Source organism: Falco naumanni, chromosome 3, assembly GCF_017639655.2.
Source record: "Falco naumanni isolate bFalNau1 chromosome 3, bFalNau1.pat, whole genome shotgun sequence".
Lineage (NCBI taxonomy): Eukaryota > Metazoa > Chordata > Aves > Falconiformes > Falconidae > Falco > Falco naumanni.
Window position 1 is genome coordinate 61,957,231 of NC_054056.1, and position 14,198 is coordinate 61,971,428.

General features: G+C 42.6%; 1 protein-coding gene across 1 annotated transcript in view; it reads right to left on the reverse strand.

The window, feature by feature from the left end:
• Positions 1-14,198, reverse strand: part of ARHGAP28 (Rho GTPase activating protein 28) — a 54,499-nt gene that overhangs the window by 25,973 nt on the left and 14,328 nt on the right. The window contains exons 2-3 of the mRNA XM_040587506.1: positions 12,585-12,787; positions 7,747-7,964 (exon numbers count right to left, since the gene is read on the reverse strand). Of these exons, the coding sequence (XP_040443440.1) occupies positions 7,747-7,964; positions 12,585-12,753 (387 nt within the window). The 5' untranslated portion in view covers positions 12,754-12,787. The remainder of the gene's footprint in view (positions 1-7,746; positions 7,965-12,584; positions 12,788-14,198) is intronic.

A 14,198-nucleotide genomic window follows, 5' to 3' on the forward strand; every position in this document is an offset into this window, starting at 1 on the left:
TGTGAAAGTGTGCGTGGCACAGCAGAGTAGGGGCTCAAAAGGCCAGGGGATGACTTTCAAGCACTGTCACCTTGTTTCAGCAGCAGAGTTTTGCCCTTGTTCTCAACAGTTTTGGGACTCATAAAGACAAATATGAGTGTTTGTCTGTACATGGAGCAGTAGCAGCTCATCTGCATGTTCTTGGGTTAAAAAAGAGAAAAGCCAGGAACTGTAAAAATGCTATGAAGGGTACTCAGTGAAAATAACTACAGCGTCCCAAGCCATTCTTGTATTTTTTTCTGCTATCCTTCTGGAGCCACCCCTTTCTCAAACCTGATGGCCCCCTATGCCCCTCACCCCATCCTGATGGAGCAGCTCCAGATTTTCAGCTGAACCAGCAGCTAAGGACCCCATGAGCCCCCAGTAGCAGCTCTTTAAATTGCTAAATCAGTTGTTTATCAACAAGCAGCAATGCCTCAGGGCAGAAATTTTGCCTTCCCCATTTGCAGCCAATGCACAGGAGCAACATTCAGGCTGCTAAAAAATGTCAGATGTTTAAAAGACAGGCAGCTCTTACAACTGGAAGCCTGAAATAATGTTGCAGTTGTTTTATTCAGTCTTATCCTCTGAGGTATTTGGGTAACAGTCAAATGCAACATGAATAAAATCTCTCCTGAGAGAGTCCCTTCAACAGCCCACAAACTTGATAGCAAATGGGATTTGAGTCACATGGTCTTCCTTTGCCAGAAGACTGTAAGGACCATTGATTTTCTTAAAAGAAGAGCTGTAGGATGCTTTTATGACAAAATCCCTTAACATTTACACAAAAGGTTTTAGGAGATAAAAAAGCATTATGAATTTCAGGTGGGAGCATGGACGTGGAGGGGATGGTTATACTTGCCTGGGCAATTTGGGAAAATGAAACATAAAAGTAGTTTTTCTGCTGCTTAAGATCCAGATGGAGAAATTAATGGTAAATATTAGCAACTGGCTCATCTACTTTCACTGACCCTTTGAAGTATTCAGAATAGGCTTACATTGAGTCAAGCTTATTAAGGAAAAAAAAAAACCTTCCAGCCTTGTTACACAGGTGAAATCAATAGTGAAGTGGCTGTGGTAAGCAGGTTCTGTTAAGCACGGTGGAGCTGGCAGAGGGGAGCTGACAGCACAACTCTTCTTCATACTCAGCAGTGCTCACAACAACCTGCGGGCTGCTCTAGCTTGTGGCAATTGAATAATGTGAACTATGTGTAATATCAGGGATAGCTAAAAATGTCATATTCTTGGTCTCATTTCCTAGCCTCCACAGTGAGAGTGTATAAAGAGGCAAACCTATGTATCTTTTATGAAAATCTCTTCCAAACAGGACCAACGCTCACCCCTCCCCTTTTTTTTTAATCTTATGATAATATGATCAAAAGCAAAGGAAGACTGGGAATAAAACCATTTCAATGCTTGAATTTTAAAGATCCAGATTATTTCTCTAGCAAAAAAGATTAAAAAACTTGGAAAGCTCATGCTTTTAATGAATGTAAAAGGTCAATAGTCAAATTGTGTCCTTAACTAAATCGGGACAGCTTTATTCATTTGGCTGGGGCTCCAGCTTAGGCAAGACTTCTCATATCCTGATTTCTGACTGAAAGTGATTCATTAGACAGTTCTCATTATCTGATACTGAAAATGAGCCCAGTATTTACTGTCTCAATGTACACAGGAATTTCCAATGGGAAGAGCAAACCAGAAGAGCAAGGAAAATGTGGAGATAAGGTAGGTAGATAGTTCTTTAGTAGTTACCATCATTGTAGATGGTGTAAAAACAAATCATTCGAGTATCAAAGCAACTAAATTCTATTGTCAGCCCTGCAACTAAGGGAAATAAAGGGAAAAGAAGATAGCCTTGTAGTTCTAGTCAGGACACAAGTTGCCCATGGTTTGGATATATTAATATTTCCAAGCGCTGTCATCACAAATGCCTTTTCATGCACATAGCTCTGTGTTAGTGATTATCCTTTAATTAGGACATGATTTTCTTATGCATTTCTGAAGTAAAACGTTTCTAAAACTCTTGAGGAGTGGTAGCTGATCGCAATGTACAGGGTTGGGCTGTTAGCGAGCACAATGCTTCATTTCCTCCCTCCAATAACAAAATCAACTTTTCCCTCCATTTTGTATCCTGCTGTTGATTTTTCTGGGCTTCAAGTACTAGCAGAGCCAATAGCTTCTGATGGAAGCAATGGGGTACCAGCTGTAAGGAAAACCAGGCCACTGTGGTTAATAAACCATCCAATTTAAATCTCTTTGTCGAACCGGCTGTGTGTAGGTCTGTCTGAAGCAGAGCAGAAGCACCTCAGCTGCAGCATGCTGTTCTGCCAAGGTGTCACTCTTGGATGAATGAGGTAGTGCAGGTGCTGCCTTTTGCCTGCAGGTATCATGGCACCTTTCCACAGTGGTCTTTTCGAGATAAAAACCCCCAAACACCACCAAACAAAAAAAGGAAATTGCAGCAAGGAGACTATGATATAATCGTCATCATGGAAACATCGTGGGATAACTCACAAGACTGGAGAGCTGCAATGGAGGGCTACAAACTCTTCAGGAGGGTTAGACTAGGAAGGAGAGGTGGTGGAGTAAGCCTGTATGTCAGGGAGCACTGACTGCCTAGAGGTGAATAATGGTGGCAATAGGGCTGAGTGTTTATGGGCAAGAATCAGAGGCAGGGCCAACAAGGCGGACATCCTGGTGGGATTTTTTTGCAGACCACCCAACCAGCTGAAACATTCTACAAGCAACTGGGAGAGCTCTCCAGATCACTAGCCCTTGTCCTCATGGGGAGCTTCAACCTACTGGGTGTCTGCTGGAAATGCATTCAATGGACAAGAAACAGTCTAGGAGGCTCCTGGAGTATGTGGACAGTCACTTCCTGAGACAGCTGGTCAGTGAACCCACCAGGGGAGATGCCCTACTGGACCTGCTGTTTACAAACAGGACTCGTGGGTGATGTGGTGGTCAGAGGACGTCTTGGACATAGTGATCTGAGATGATAGTTTTTGATTCTCAGAGAAGTAAGGAGGGTGGTCAGCAGAATCGCTACCTTGGACTTGCAGAGGCCAGCTTTGCACTATTTAAGAGCCTGACTGACAGAGACCCTTGGGAGATAGTTCTGAAGGGCCAAGGGGTCCATGAAGGCTGGACATTATTCAAGAAGGTAGTCTTCAAGGCGCAGGAGCAAGCCGTCCCCATATGCCAAAAGACGAGCCGGCAGGGGAGGAGAACGGCCTGGCTGAACAGAGCCTTGGCTGGAACTCAGGGGGAAAAGGAGAGTTTACCACCTTTGGAAGAAAGTGTAGGTAACTCTGGAGGACTGTAAGGATGTCACGAGGTTAGACAGGGCGAAGATTAGAGATGAAAGCCCAGCAGGAACTCAGGTTGGCCTCTGCCATAAAAGATAACAAAACATGGTTTTACAAATACATTAGAAACAAAAGGAGGGCCAAGGATAATCTTCATCCTTTATTGGACGCAGCAGGGAACATTGCCACAAAGGGTGAGGAAAGGGCTGAGGTACTTCATTTCTTCTTTGCCTCAGTCTTTAACACTAAGACCAACTCCTCTCTGGGTACTCAGCCCCTTGAGATGCAAGATGGGGATGAGGAGCAGAAGGCAGTCCCCACAGCCCACGAGGAAACAGTTACTGACCTGCTGCTCCACTTAGACACACACAAGTCTATGGGGCCACATGGGATCCACCCCAGGGTACTGAGGGAACTGGCAGAAGAGCTCACCAAGCCACTCTCCATCATTTATCAACAGTCCTGGCTAACCGGGGAGGTCCCAGAAAACTGGAGGTTAGCCAAGAGTGATGTTCACCTACAAGAAGGGCACGAAGGAGGATCCAGGAAAGCACAGGCCTGTCAGCCTGTCCTCGGTGCCAGGGAAGGTTATGGAGCAGGGCATCCTCTGTGCTATCATGCAGCACATGCAGGACATCCTGGGGATCAGGCCCAGCCAGCATGGGGTTATGAGAGGCAGGTCTTGCTTGACTAACCTGATCTTGTTCTCCGACAAGATGACCCACCTAGTGGATGAGGGAAAGGCTGTGGATGTGTCTACCTGGACCTTAGCAAAGCCTCTGACACCATCTCCCACAGCATCCTCCTGGGAAACCTGCTTGCTCATGCCTTGAACAGGTGTACTCTTCTCTGGGTAAATGCTAGATGGACAGCTGAGCCCAAAGAGTGGTGGTGAATGAAGTTTCATCTAGCCGTTAGCTGGTCACAAGTGGTGTTCCCCAGGGCTCAATACTGGGGACAGTTCTGTTTAATTTCTTTATCAATGATCTGGATGAGGGGTCAAGAGCAATCTCAGTAAGTTTGCAGGTGACACCAAGGTGGGTGGGAGTGTTGACCTGCCGTAGGGCAGGCAGGCTCTGCAGAGGGATCTGGTCAGGCTGGACCGATGGGCCGAGGCCAGTTGTATGAGGTGCGACCAGGCCCAGTGCCGGGCCCTGCCCCTGGGTCACACCAGCCCCACACAGCGCTACAGGCTGGGGCAGAGCGGCTGGGAAGTGCCTGGTGGGAAAGGGCCTGGGGGTGCTGGTCAACAGCCAGCTGGACGTGAGCCAGCAGTGTGCCCAGGGGGCCAAGAAGGCCAGCAGCGTCCTGGCTTGTATCAGAAGCAGTGTGGCCAGCAGGAGAAGGGAAGTGATTGTCTCCCTGTAGTGGGCACTTGTGAAGCTGCACCTTGAATACTGTGTGCGGTTTTGGGCCCCTCACTACAAGAAAGACACAGAGATGCTGGAGTATGTCCAGAGAAGGGCAATGAGGCTCGTGAAGGGTCTGGAGAACAAGTCACAAGTCTTATGAGCAGCAGCTGAGGGGACTGGAGTTGTTTAGTGTGGAGAGGAGGAGACTTGGGGGGAACCTTATTGTTCTCTACAACTACTTGAAAGGAGGATGTAGGCAGGTGGGGGTCGGTCTCTTCTCCCAGATAGCAAGAGACAGAACAAGAGGGAGTGGCCTGCAGTTATGCCAGGGGAGGTTTAGATTGGATATTAGGAAAAAATTCTGCAGTGAAAGGGTTGTCAAGCATTGGAACAGACTGCCCAGGGAAGCAGTGGAATCACCATTCCTGGAAGTGTTTAAAAAACACACAGATGCAGTGCTGAGGGACATGGTTTTGTGGTGGACTTGGCCGTCCTGGGTTAACAGTTGGACTTGATGATCTCAAAGGTCTTTTCTAACCTAAATGATTCTATGAAATATGGCTTAATTTCATTTCAGTCCACTTGTGTGGTTGAAGGAACAATCCTGCCATAAGGGGATGGATCTCACAGCAGGATGAAGAAAAAGCGCCCTTTCTCTGTGTTGACCCATAAAGATAGACACCAGGAAGTAATAACAAAGAATCTAGCAGGCAGGCTTTTTTTTGTTGTTGGGTTTTTGTTTGTGGGTGGTGGGGTTTTTTTGTTTGTTTGTTTTTAGTTGTTTTTTTTTTTCCCCCCAGAACAGAAAGAAGAAAATAGAGCAAATCTGTGCTTCCCTTCCCTTTTTCCCCACTCTGGATGACAACTATTTATGCCCCTTCAGTGGTTCCCTAAATCTCATCTCAGGTGACCCTAGTGAGCTAATCACCTTTTCTCTCATCATTAGCCAGAGAAGAGACTCATCCATCCTGTGACCCACCCCTCCAGGCTCCTGCCATGCTTGGGTTGGGAAGAAGGTGTAAATCCATTCTCCTAATGGGGAGGATTACAGAGTTATGTAAAACAATTACAGCTGTTTTGCTATGTGCAACATGTTTAGTTCTTCCCTTCCCAACTGAAAAGGAGCATAGGAAAGAAAAAACAGCCTCTTTTCAGCAGCTGTGCTGACAAGATTTACCCCTCCCAGTCCCCTGTTGCTCTTCTTTTTGGCTGGGTTGTTTTTAATGTGGATCACTTTCTCAAACTCATTCATTACAAAGATTCACTGACAGCTGTAGAGTCATGCCCAAAGAGGCAGCAGAGCATGAGGGACTGCTTCAGCTGATACCTCTTACAAAGGACTGCTAGGGAAACCCTCAGGCCAGGGCACAAGACCCCCTGCAGTGTGTTTATCCCTGAGGAGCTGATTAATTAGGACAAAGTTTCTAAATCCCATAATAAGCAGCAGAGATAGGAGCAATGGTCAATGGGAATGCCAAAAGGGTGTTGGGAACCTTGCAGGCTTTTAGAAATACAATCTATTCTTTGGTCCATTGGAGGGAGGTGATGGTGCGCTCTGCTGCTGTATTTGGGTATCTGTGTTTAACATGTAGGTAAGCATCCTGCAGAACTGCACATTTTTTCGTGGGAAGAAGAATTAGTATTCAGTCTTATTTCCCAGACTTTCACAATGCAGAACTACTAAGTGTGTTGAATTTCAGAGCAGGTAAAACTGATTTGAAGGGCAATGGCTCTGAAGCTCCTTATTCCTTTAGCAAGTGAGAAACTGAGATGAAAAATAAGCAGGTCAAAACCAGATCAATAATGTGCTCATCCAACAAAATGGGTACAACATTTATTTGGCTGATTGAAATTTATTAGGAGATTTTAGCTTTATTATGGTTTAAAAAAAGTTTAAATACCTTAAGGTTTACAAACACTTGAATCAGGAGAATTGTGCTAATCTAGTAAGAAGTGACATCGGCTTTTTAATGTTCATGCAAACATGCACAATGATTTCTCATGCAAGGAACTCTGCCCCCAGGAAACTACTGAATGCTTCTGGATATATTTGTGGGATATGTGCAAGAAGTTCAAAAGAGGCCAGATACTTAAACTGGAGACAAGCAAGTTAACTCCCAAACCACTACATCTTTGTAATTTTAATATAACTATGCAGCCACAATCTTGTTTCCTAATTTTAAGTTTTAAATTTATCCAGGACACCAAGGCTTGAAGAGAAGGCAGGACAAATAGAAAAGGACAAAGCAATTGCATAATGAAAAAGAGCTTCTTGGAGTTTTATAATGGCAAGAACTTTAATATTAATTGCAAAGATGAGCTTGTGAGCTTATTGGTGACTCCCATTTAAGATACCATGAGTGACATACGTGAAGTCATGCATGTTGCTTTGAGCATTGGACTGAACTCACATACTTGACTGCATTCACCAGTCAAAACATGTAAGGATAGGAACTGGTGCATTTAGGGCTATTTTAATGGAAACGTGGATGAAACCAGCAGATGTAATGCTGTTTTCTGAAGCCATGAAGTGAATGAACAGTTACTAGATTCTCATTTGCTTCAAAGTGAAATGTAGCTGCCAGTGTACCAGTTGCAATCATGCTGGCAGGTGTTTAATTGCTTATGCATATTTGAACCCCAGTTGCTTCATTACAGAAGTTTTACTTCACCACTGAGACTGCTGAGTAAATAGCAAGTGTCCCCAGAAACCAGCAAAAATTTGAATAGCTGCCAAGAGTAACTCACCAGTTTCCAAAAAATAAAGGAGTAAATGTTAGTCTTGATAGGAGATTGCAGGAGAAAGGCTGGCAACAGATACAACATTATGTTACAGGTTAGTTGCAAAAGTGTACACGATCTATTTCATATGGTTTCTTCCTTACCTCTCAAAATGTAATAAATACAGCATTAAAAGTCTGGACTTAATGTCAGGAACTGCTACTGTCTGTCTGTACATTGTCAGCAGAAAAGGGTTCCTGTCTGGTAGAAGCTTTGACAACCTACTTGTGAAATGCATGAAAATTAAGCTCAAAAGCATTCCCTAGGATGTATTAGCTACTTACAGAAGACTCATTGGTGCCAAAGATGTCTCGCACATCCCGGACTGTGTGCTTGTTCTTCTTCCTTAGGGTCTGAGTGTAGGTGTTGTACCTCTTCTGCACGGCGGCAGCTTGAGTTCGGGTCAGAGTGGACAGCAGGGCTTGGCCATCCTCCTCCTCAGCTCCCGAGATCAATGTAGATAAACCTACATCTTGCAGCCATTCTGCCTCCAGCTCCCCTTCTGTGGAGGAAGAGAATGTTACCAGGCCTGTCAAGGCAGGGAGAAGGGACCGAAGGAAGGGAGGTAGCATGATGGACCACTGCCTTAGCCTTTACCTTGGGAAGCCTCTACTCCCAATCTTAAGCCACAACTTTAAGTTAATTTAGTTTTGTCAACATACTGTTAACTTTTGGTTTGGCGGTGTCTTCACAGGTGGGGCTTAGAAGAACTGAAGAGACATTTTTAACCTGTGCATCAACATACTCGTGTGAAGAAGGCAGTAGAATAACTAGCCTGACACAGCAAGGTAGCTAAAAACTAATGCCTCATTCAAGAGCATAAATCCCCTCAGTTACCATTTTTACCATGTTGTACCATATGAGGCTATTTCGCAGGTAGAAATTTAATTGGTATTCCAATTAGAGTAAGCAAAAATGCTGAAGCAGTGTATGCAACACAATAATGTATTTGCACACTAAGGATGAGATCTGAGATGCCAGAGAGTCAGCCGGTAATCAGACACCTAGTGAAGATGCCACACTGAGAGAAGTGTGATGTCTGCCTAGTCCAATTGCCTGTTTTGAAAAAGATGATTAAGAGCTAGAGCTGTTCACTAAAAAGCAAGGGTCAGGTAGGGGTAGGTATCAGAGCGTTCAGGTAGAGGTGGAAGGTGAAGAAATAGCTATCCTTGCATGCTAGGTACATCCTAATTTCTGATAATTAAAGATTGGCTAGCACCCTGCATCCTAGCATTTCTTGATATCTTGATTAGTGACTAGTTTCTTCTTAAATCCTATTCAATACCTGTTTCTCAACTGGTTCAACAGCACAGCTGGCTCCATAGAAAGATTACACACTGTGTGAAAAAGCATTTTTGTTTCTGGATCTACCTGATATGTGGGAAGATTACGGCATCTTCTCAGAGAGCCACACCTGCAGCCCCCCCACCCCCCACCCCCCCACCCCCAAATCTTGCCATGCAAAGCCAATGGAGGGTTTCATCTTGCTGCCTGTTACATTAAATCAATATCCCCTGTCACTGTAAAACAAGGAGAAGCTCCCAATCTACCTTCTCCAAATTATTTAGCAATTTTAAATTTTGCCATCATTGATTTTTTATTTGTCTGCTTTTTAAAGCAAGCAGTCACAGTTTTTTAAAGTCTCTCTTCACACAGGAGATTTTGAGGTCCTTCATTTTAGTTCTGTGAACAACCCTAGCTTAGCACTATGCTGCTTGAGACAAGACAATAATTGCATTCCAGCTTTGGCTGAAGAAGAGATATTACACATAAACACGTCAAACAGGAAATGGATTAATGTGCAGCATGTTCTGTAAAACAACTAGTCAATGCACTTATTGTTCCTGTCCCAGCACTGGTCTTAATGGCAGGTTGGTATTTCCACTCTCCCTTTATTGCCTTTTCTTGACATCAGAATGCAGGCAGATTGATAGAGACCAGTTTGTTGCACTTTGGCAGTTAGATACACAAAAATGAAAATTACAGGACTGGGCTGTAGGGACAAGTGAAAGCTTCCTACACATGTGCCATCACTGACTTCATTGTTAACTGCCTTGTCTCTTTACAAAGCTCTACTAAAATATCTGCTTCTAAACCCCTTGCTCTGCTAGGCAAGGGTGCGACCAGCCCTGTATCCCATGAAACCGCTTGTCTCTACTCTGATCCTTTCTGTATCCACCGATAGGATGACAGGCTTTTCTTTTCCCTTCTTTGTAAGGTTTGAACCAACAGTTCTGCCTTCCTCAGTCTTCTTTCTAACAAGGTTTTTTTTCATTTCCATGTGTTGCTGTTCTAGCCACATCCATTCATGTTTCAGTTTCCTAATTATATTAATTTTGGCTTTTGTCCTCCTGACACATTCTTTCCAAGAATTCAGTTTTTAATCAAACTTGGCTTTCATGATGCTATGAACAATAATAAAACAGACATGAAATTCTGCCTGCTTACCAGCCACCACTGTGACTTGTTTTCTCTGGCTTTTGCCCTTTTCCTGTTCCAACCACTCACAAACAATAGACTAAGAAATAACAACAACAACCAGAGAAGTAAAACTATTACAGAGAAGGAATTTCTGCATTCGAAAACCCTCAAAATTTTATGACGCATAGGTTTAAATGAGGACTAAAAGAAAAACATATTGTTTTACAAAACAATATTTTTGTAGTGGTAGGTACATATACAGCAGGGTCTTGATACTGTGTTTGATTCTGCTCCACCAGAAGACAAACAGATAATTGAGAAGGTTCTCTTTCTCTCATAGAGATTGCTAGGCAAGAGGTGTGCCTTTCTTTGAATTTCAGATATAGCCTCAAATAACTCAAAGCATCCCAGCCTTGTAACACCAAATTTTAAAGCAGTTCTGCACATCACTCCCATCTTAAATACCCCATGACTTCCTCTTCCCTTACATTTTCATCCCTTGTATCACTTGTTACAATCTTCTGTTCTTTCTTGACTGTAGTTATTAATATCAACAGAGTAAGTGTGTTAATGTCTTCTCCTTGCACACATGGTCTGGGAAAAAAAACATCATGTGGTTTTGACAGTACCAGTGGTGCCTGGCTGCTATCACCTTTTGGCTTCCTTCTTAAGGATTCTGCGTCTCTTCCTCTCAAAGACATCTCAAAAGGGTGATGAATATCTGTTTTTATTTTGCCCTGAGGACTTCCACATCGATTTTCAATGTTTTGATTCTTGGCAAGGAGTATTACCAAGGAGCTGAATAGAAGTTACCATTATTTCCAAGATTTATAATTCCAGACTGAATATATTCCTGAAGTTATTAACTAGGACAAGCACTGCTTGGTTGTGTATGGGTATATGCAATATATGTGTGTTTAAAACAATAGTATGAAGGTAAATGAAGTGTGGAGATGTATTGCATTTCACCTTGCAGTTTCATTTTTAATTCAGGACAGAGGGGAAAAAAATCGATGCAATGTAATGAGGTGTAATTGGACAAAGAATAACATGGGACTGCAGCTCAGCAGTGATGAAACTGAAAAAAGTTTCCTAGAACATGGAAGATGGGCTCCTGTATTGCCTTGTCCTACTAACTTACCCAGCTTGGTAACTCACAGGTATATGACATTCCCCTGATGGCACAGACAACTCAAGGACACCCAATTCAGGCTGACAATTGCATGAAGGAGATGTCAAGAGTTTCACAATCTCTTTCTGGGGTCTACAAGCTAGGGAGTATGATCAGATGTATTTTCCCAATAAGGTCAAATTGATTGAGGCAGACTGTTTTTCTGCCTTCCCATAACAATAAACACAAAGTTTCAATGTTACAACTCAATCTATTTTTATTTGAGACCACAGGCCAGCACAAAGAAGTGCAGTTTGGATTTAAGCTGTCAGACTATAACCCTCAGAGTGGACTGAGACTTCTGGCGAATGGAGGTCGTCTCCTTTTGGTTCCAGGAGAGCCCTACTGGGAACTAGTGAGTAGGAGGTGTTCCCCATGGAAATGGTACATGCTTGGAACTAGATATCTCTGTGTGGGGTATTTATTGGGAATGATTACGTATTTGGTTGCTTAAGAAAGTAGCAACCTCCTTTTTCTCCTTTCCCTCCTTTTTCCTGGTAGCAGAATTAATAATATCTCATTGCACGTCAAGGTAAGAAAAATACACCGTCACTCATGTTAATAATTGTATGGAAAGAACACACCATTGTTTCAAAATCTATCCCTAGATCAGTAGTTACCAGACTAGTGGTCACGATCCACAAAAGAGTTGCAGCAGTTATCAGTGGGTCGTGACCTCAAATTCGGTTTCATCCTATAGTAACACCTGGTATTTCATGTTGCACAATATAATGTATTTGTAAGAGGGGTCATAACTGGAAAAAATGAGAAGTACTGTTCTAGATGTTATCAAATCATCTAACACAAAAGTGCATTACAACAAGCTAGTGCAGACTACCGCATGTTTTTCCAAGTACATTACAAAAAAGGACAGGGGAAAACATTAAGGTAACAGAATGAGGTAGTAATACCTTCAGCATGGTTTGTATAAGTGATGAACGAATTTTAACAAGCAGGGAGTCTGAATGATGTAGGCATCCACATATTCAGATCTGTCTCTAATCTCTCCTTGAATTACATCTAAATTGGGCAATCTCAGAGAAACAGGCAGTTATCAAATTTCTGGTAGTACCAAATGATATCTAACTAAAAACTGCTTCGAGACTTTCATAACTTTTGCGATATATCCTACTAAAAGCCAGAAAACTGAGAATTCCAATCTACCAAATGAACTTTTTTGTCCTTTTATATGGTTTTGTTTAGTTTATTTATTGCTGGAGGCAAAGTTTTCATTTAGTGCCTCTCTTTTCTGAATTACATAATATGTGTTCTCCTGAATGAAATCAATGCAAAACACTTCACTTCAGAAGTAAATTAACTGCAGCAGTGCATAAACCAAATTATTGTGTCTTTCCAGTGACATCTCGTACACTGGCTGTGATGTTCAGGAAGTGGAGCTACAATGATCATAGACCCAGCCTAGCACTTTTGCTCATACTTGGTGGTAGCATGAAGATGGGAGATCAGGGCATGACTAAACAGGTGAGGCAAAGCCAAGGTGTGAGGAAGGAGAGGTATTTGTGCACTCACCATCAGCAGGTTTGAACTCCAAGAGCGTTGCTTCTTCAGATCCATCTTCACTGCTCTCCTTGATGCTTTCCACTTCGCACCAGAAGTCCTCCATGGAGGTGCTGTCCATGGAGGCCTGTGAGCTGGAGCGACTGAATGGAGGAGGAGGTGCTGACTCATTGGAAAGCATCCTGTTAATTCTTCGACAACGAGGGAGAGACTTTCTGAAAAGAGATAGCAATGAAAATAAAAATATCTTTCTCTCATGTTAACTTGTACCCTGCAAACAGAGCACACAACTAGGGCTTCACTGGTGACTGTACCACGGAGCAGGGAACAAGATGTTGGAGGCAAAGTGTGCAGTTCTGGCAATCTTCATGGTATCTGTTGCTCAAAACAGTTATGGCTGGAAATCTGTTTTGCATCTAATAATCTCTCTCTTTAATGTCCTTTAGTGGTTTATGCCCTAGAGGGGGACCTAGGGGATGTAATTTCTATTTCTAACACTGATATCTGTCTAATGAAACATTGGAAAAGTACTTTAGCTTCTTTGTGCCTCAGTTTCTCTTTCCATCCCTTCCTGTTTTGCTTACTGGCTGAAATGCTTCAGTGCAGACTTTGGGGAAAAATAATCAGACTTGAGAACCCTGAAATACTTTACAAACTCATCTTGGCTTCAGAGAAGAATTAAAAATGTTAATTCAGAAGAATAATGACCTCTTATTTGATAATCCTTTTAAAAAAATTCAATTTTCTTAAATTAAACTAAAATAAAAAAAATAGTAACAAAAGTTGTCTTTGAAATGAAATAGTATGTTTTAGGCCAAACAGAAGGTTTTGATCACAGGTTCCAAAAAAAATTATGATTCACTAAAAATCAAATTTCAAGTTAACGATTCAATACAGTGATGGAATCAAAACAAAGAATTTTGTTCCTTCCTCCTTTGTTCTTGTTTTTTCCCACTGTAAATCCTTGCAGCTGAAGACAGTTATACAAGTCCATTCAAAATCTTATAAAACACCCACCACAAAAGTCTTGTCTGACTTTGCTCTTTCACATTATTATGGCTGCAATATTGTAAGCAGCTTTTTAAGTGTAATTACAGTAGTTACAGTAAACAGTAATAATAACTACAACAATATTTGTACAAAGGAGTTAGGACATAACGTAATTATTGCAGAGAACTAGACACAGGAATTAATGGAAAATTCTGTCATAAGGTCTTCTGGCCTTCACTTATCTGAATTAATTCAAATGCAGTTTCCCTTTCTCTTCCTTTTCTTTATGGCATCATCCTGCCAACAGGCCTTTGTTTAAAACCACAGGCATCACTTTTACTCCACTAAAAAAAGAAAGATATTTCCTTTTCAGTATTTCCCTCCTTGTCAAAGTTTTTTGGAATGGCTGTATAAGCAATATATTATTTAATAAAGCTGACTGGGCATGCTTCTCCCCCTTTGTGTGGCTGCCTCTGCTGCATCCTCCCTCACCAGCAAAGGGCTGGCTGCTTCCTCGGGGCTCCTGGAGCCTCCTCGGGGCTCCTGGAGCCTCCTCACTTTGGCTGGGTGGTCCCAGGCCATTCCTTCTGGATCAGTTCTGAGCCCCAGGCTGGGGAGCTGTGGTGTAAACAATGG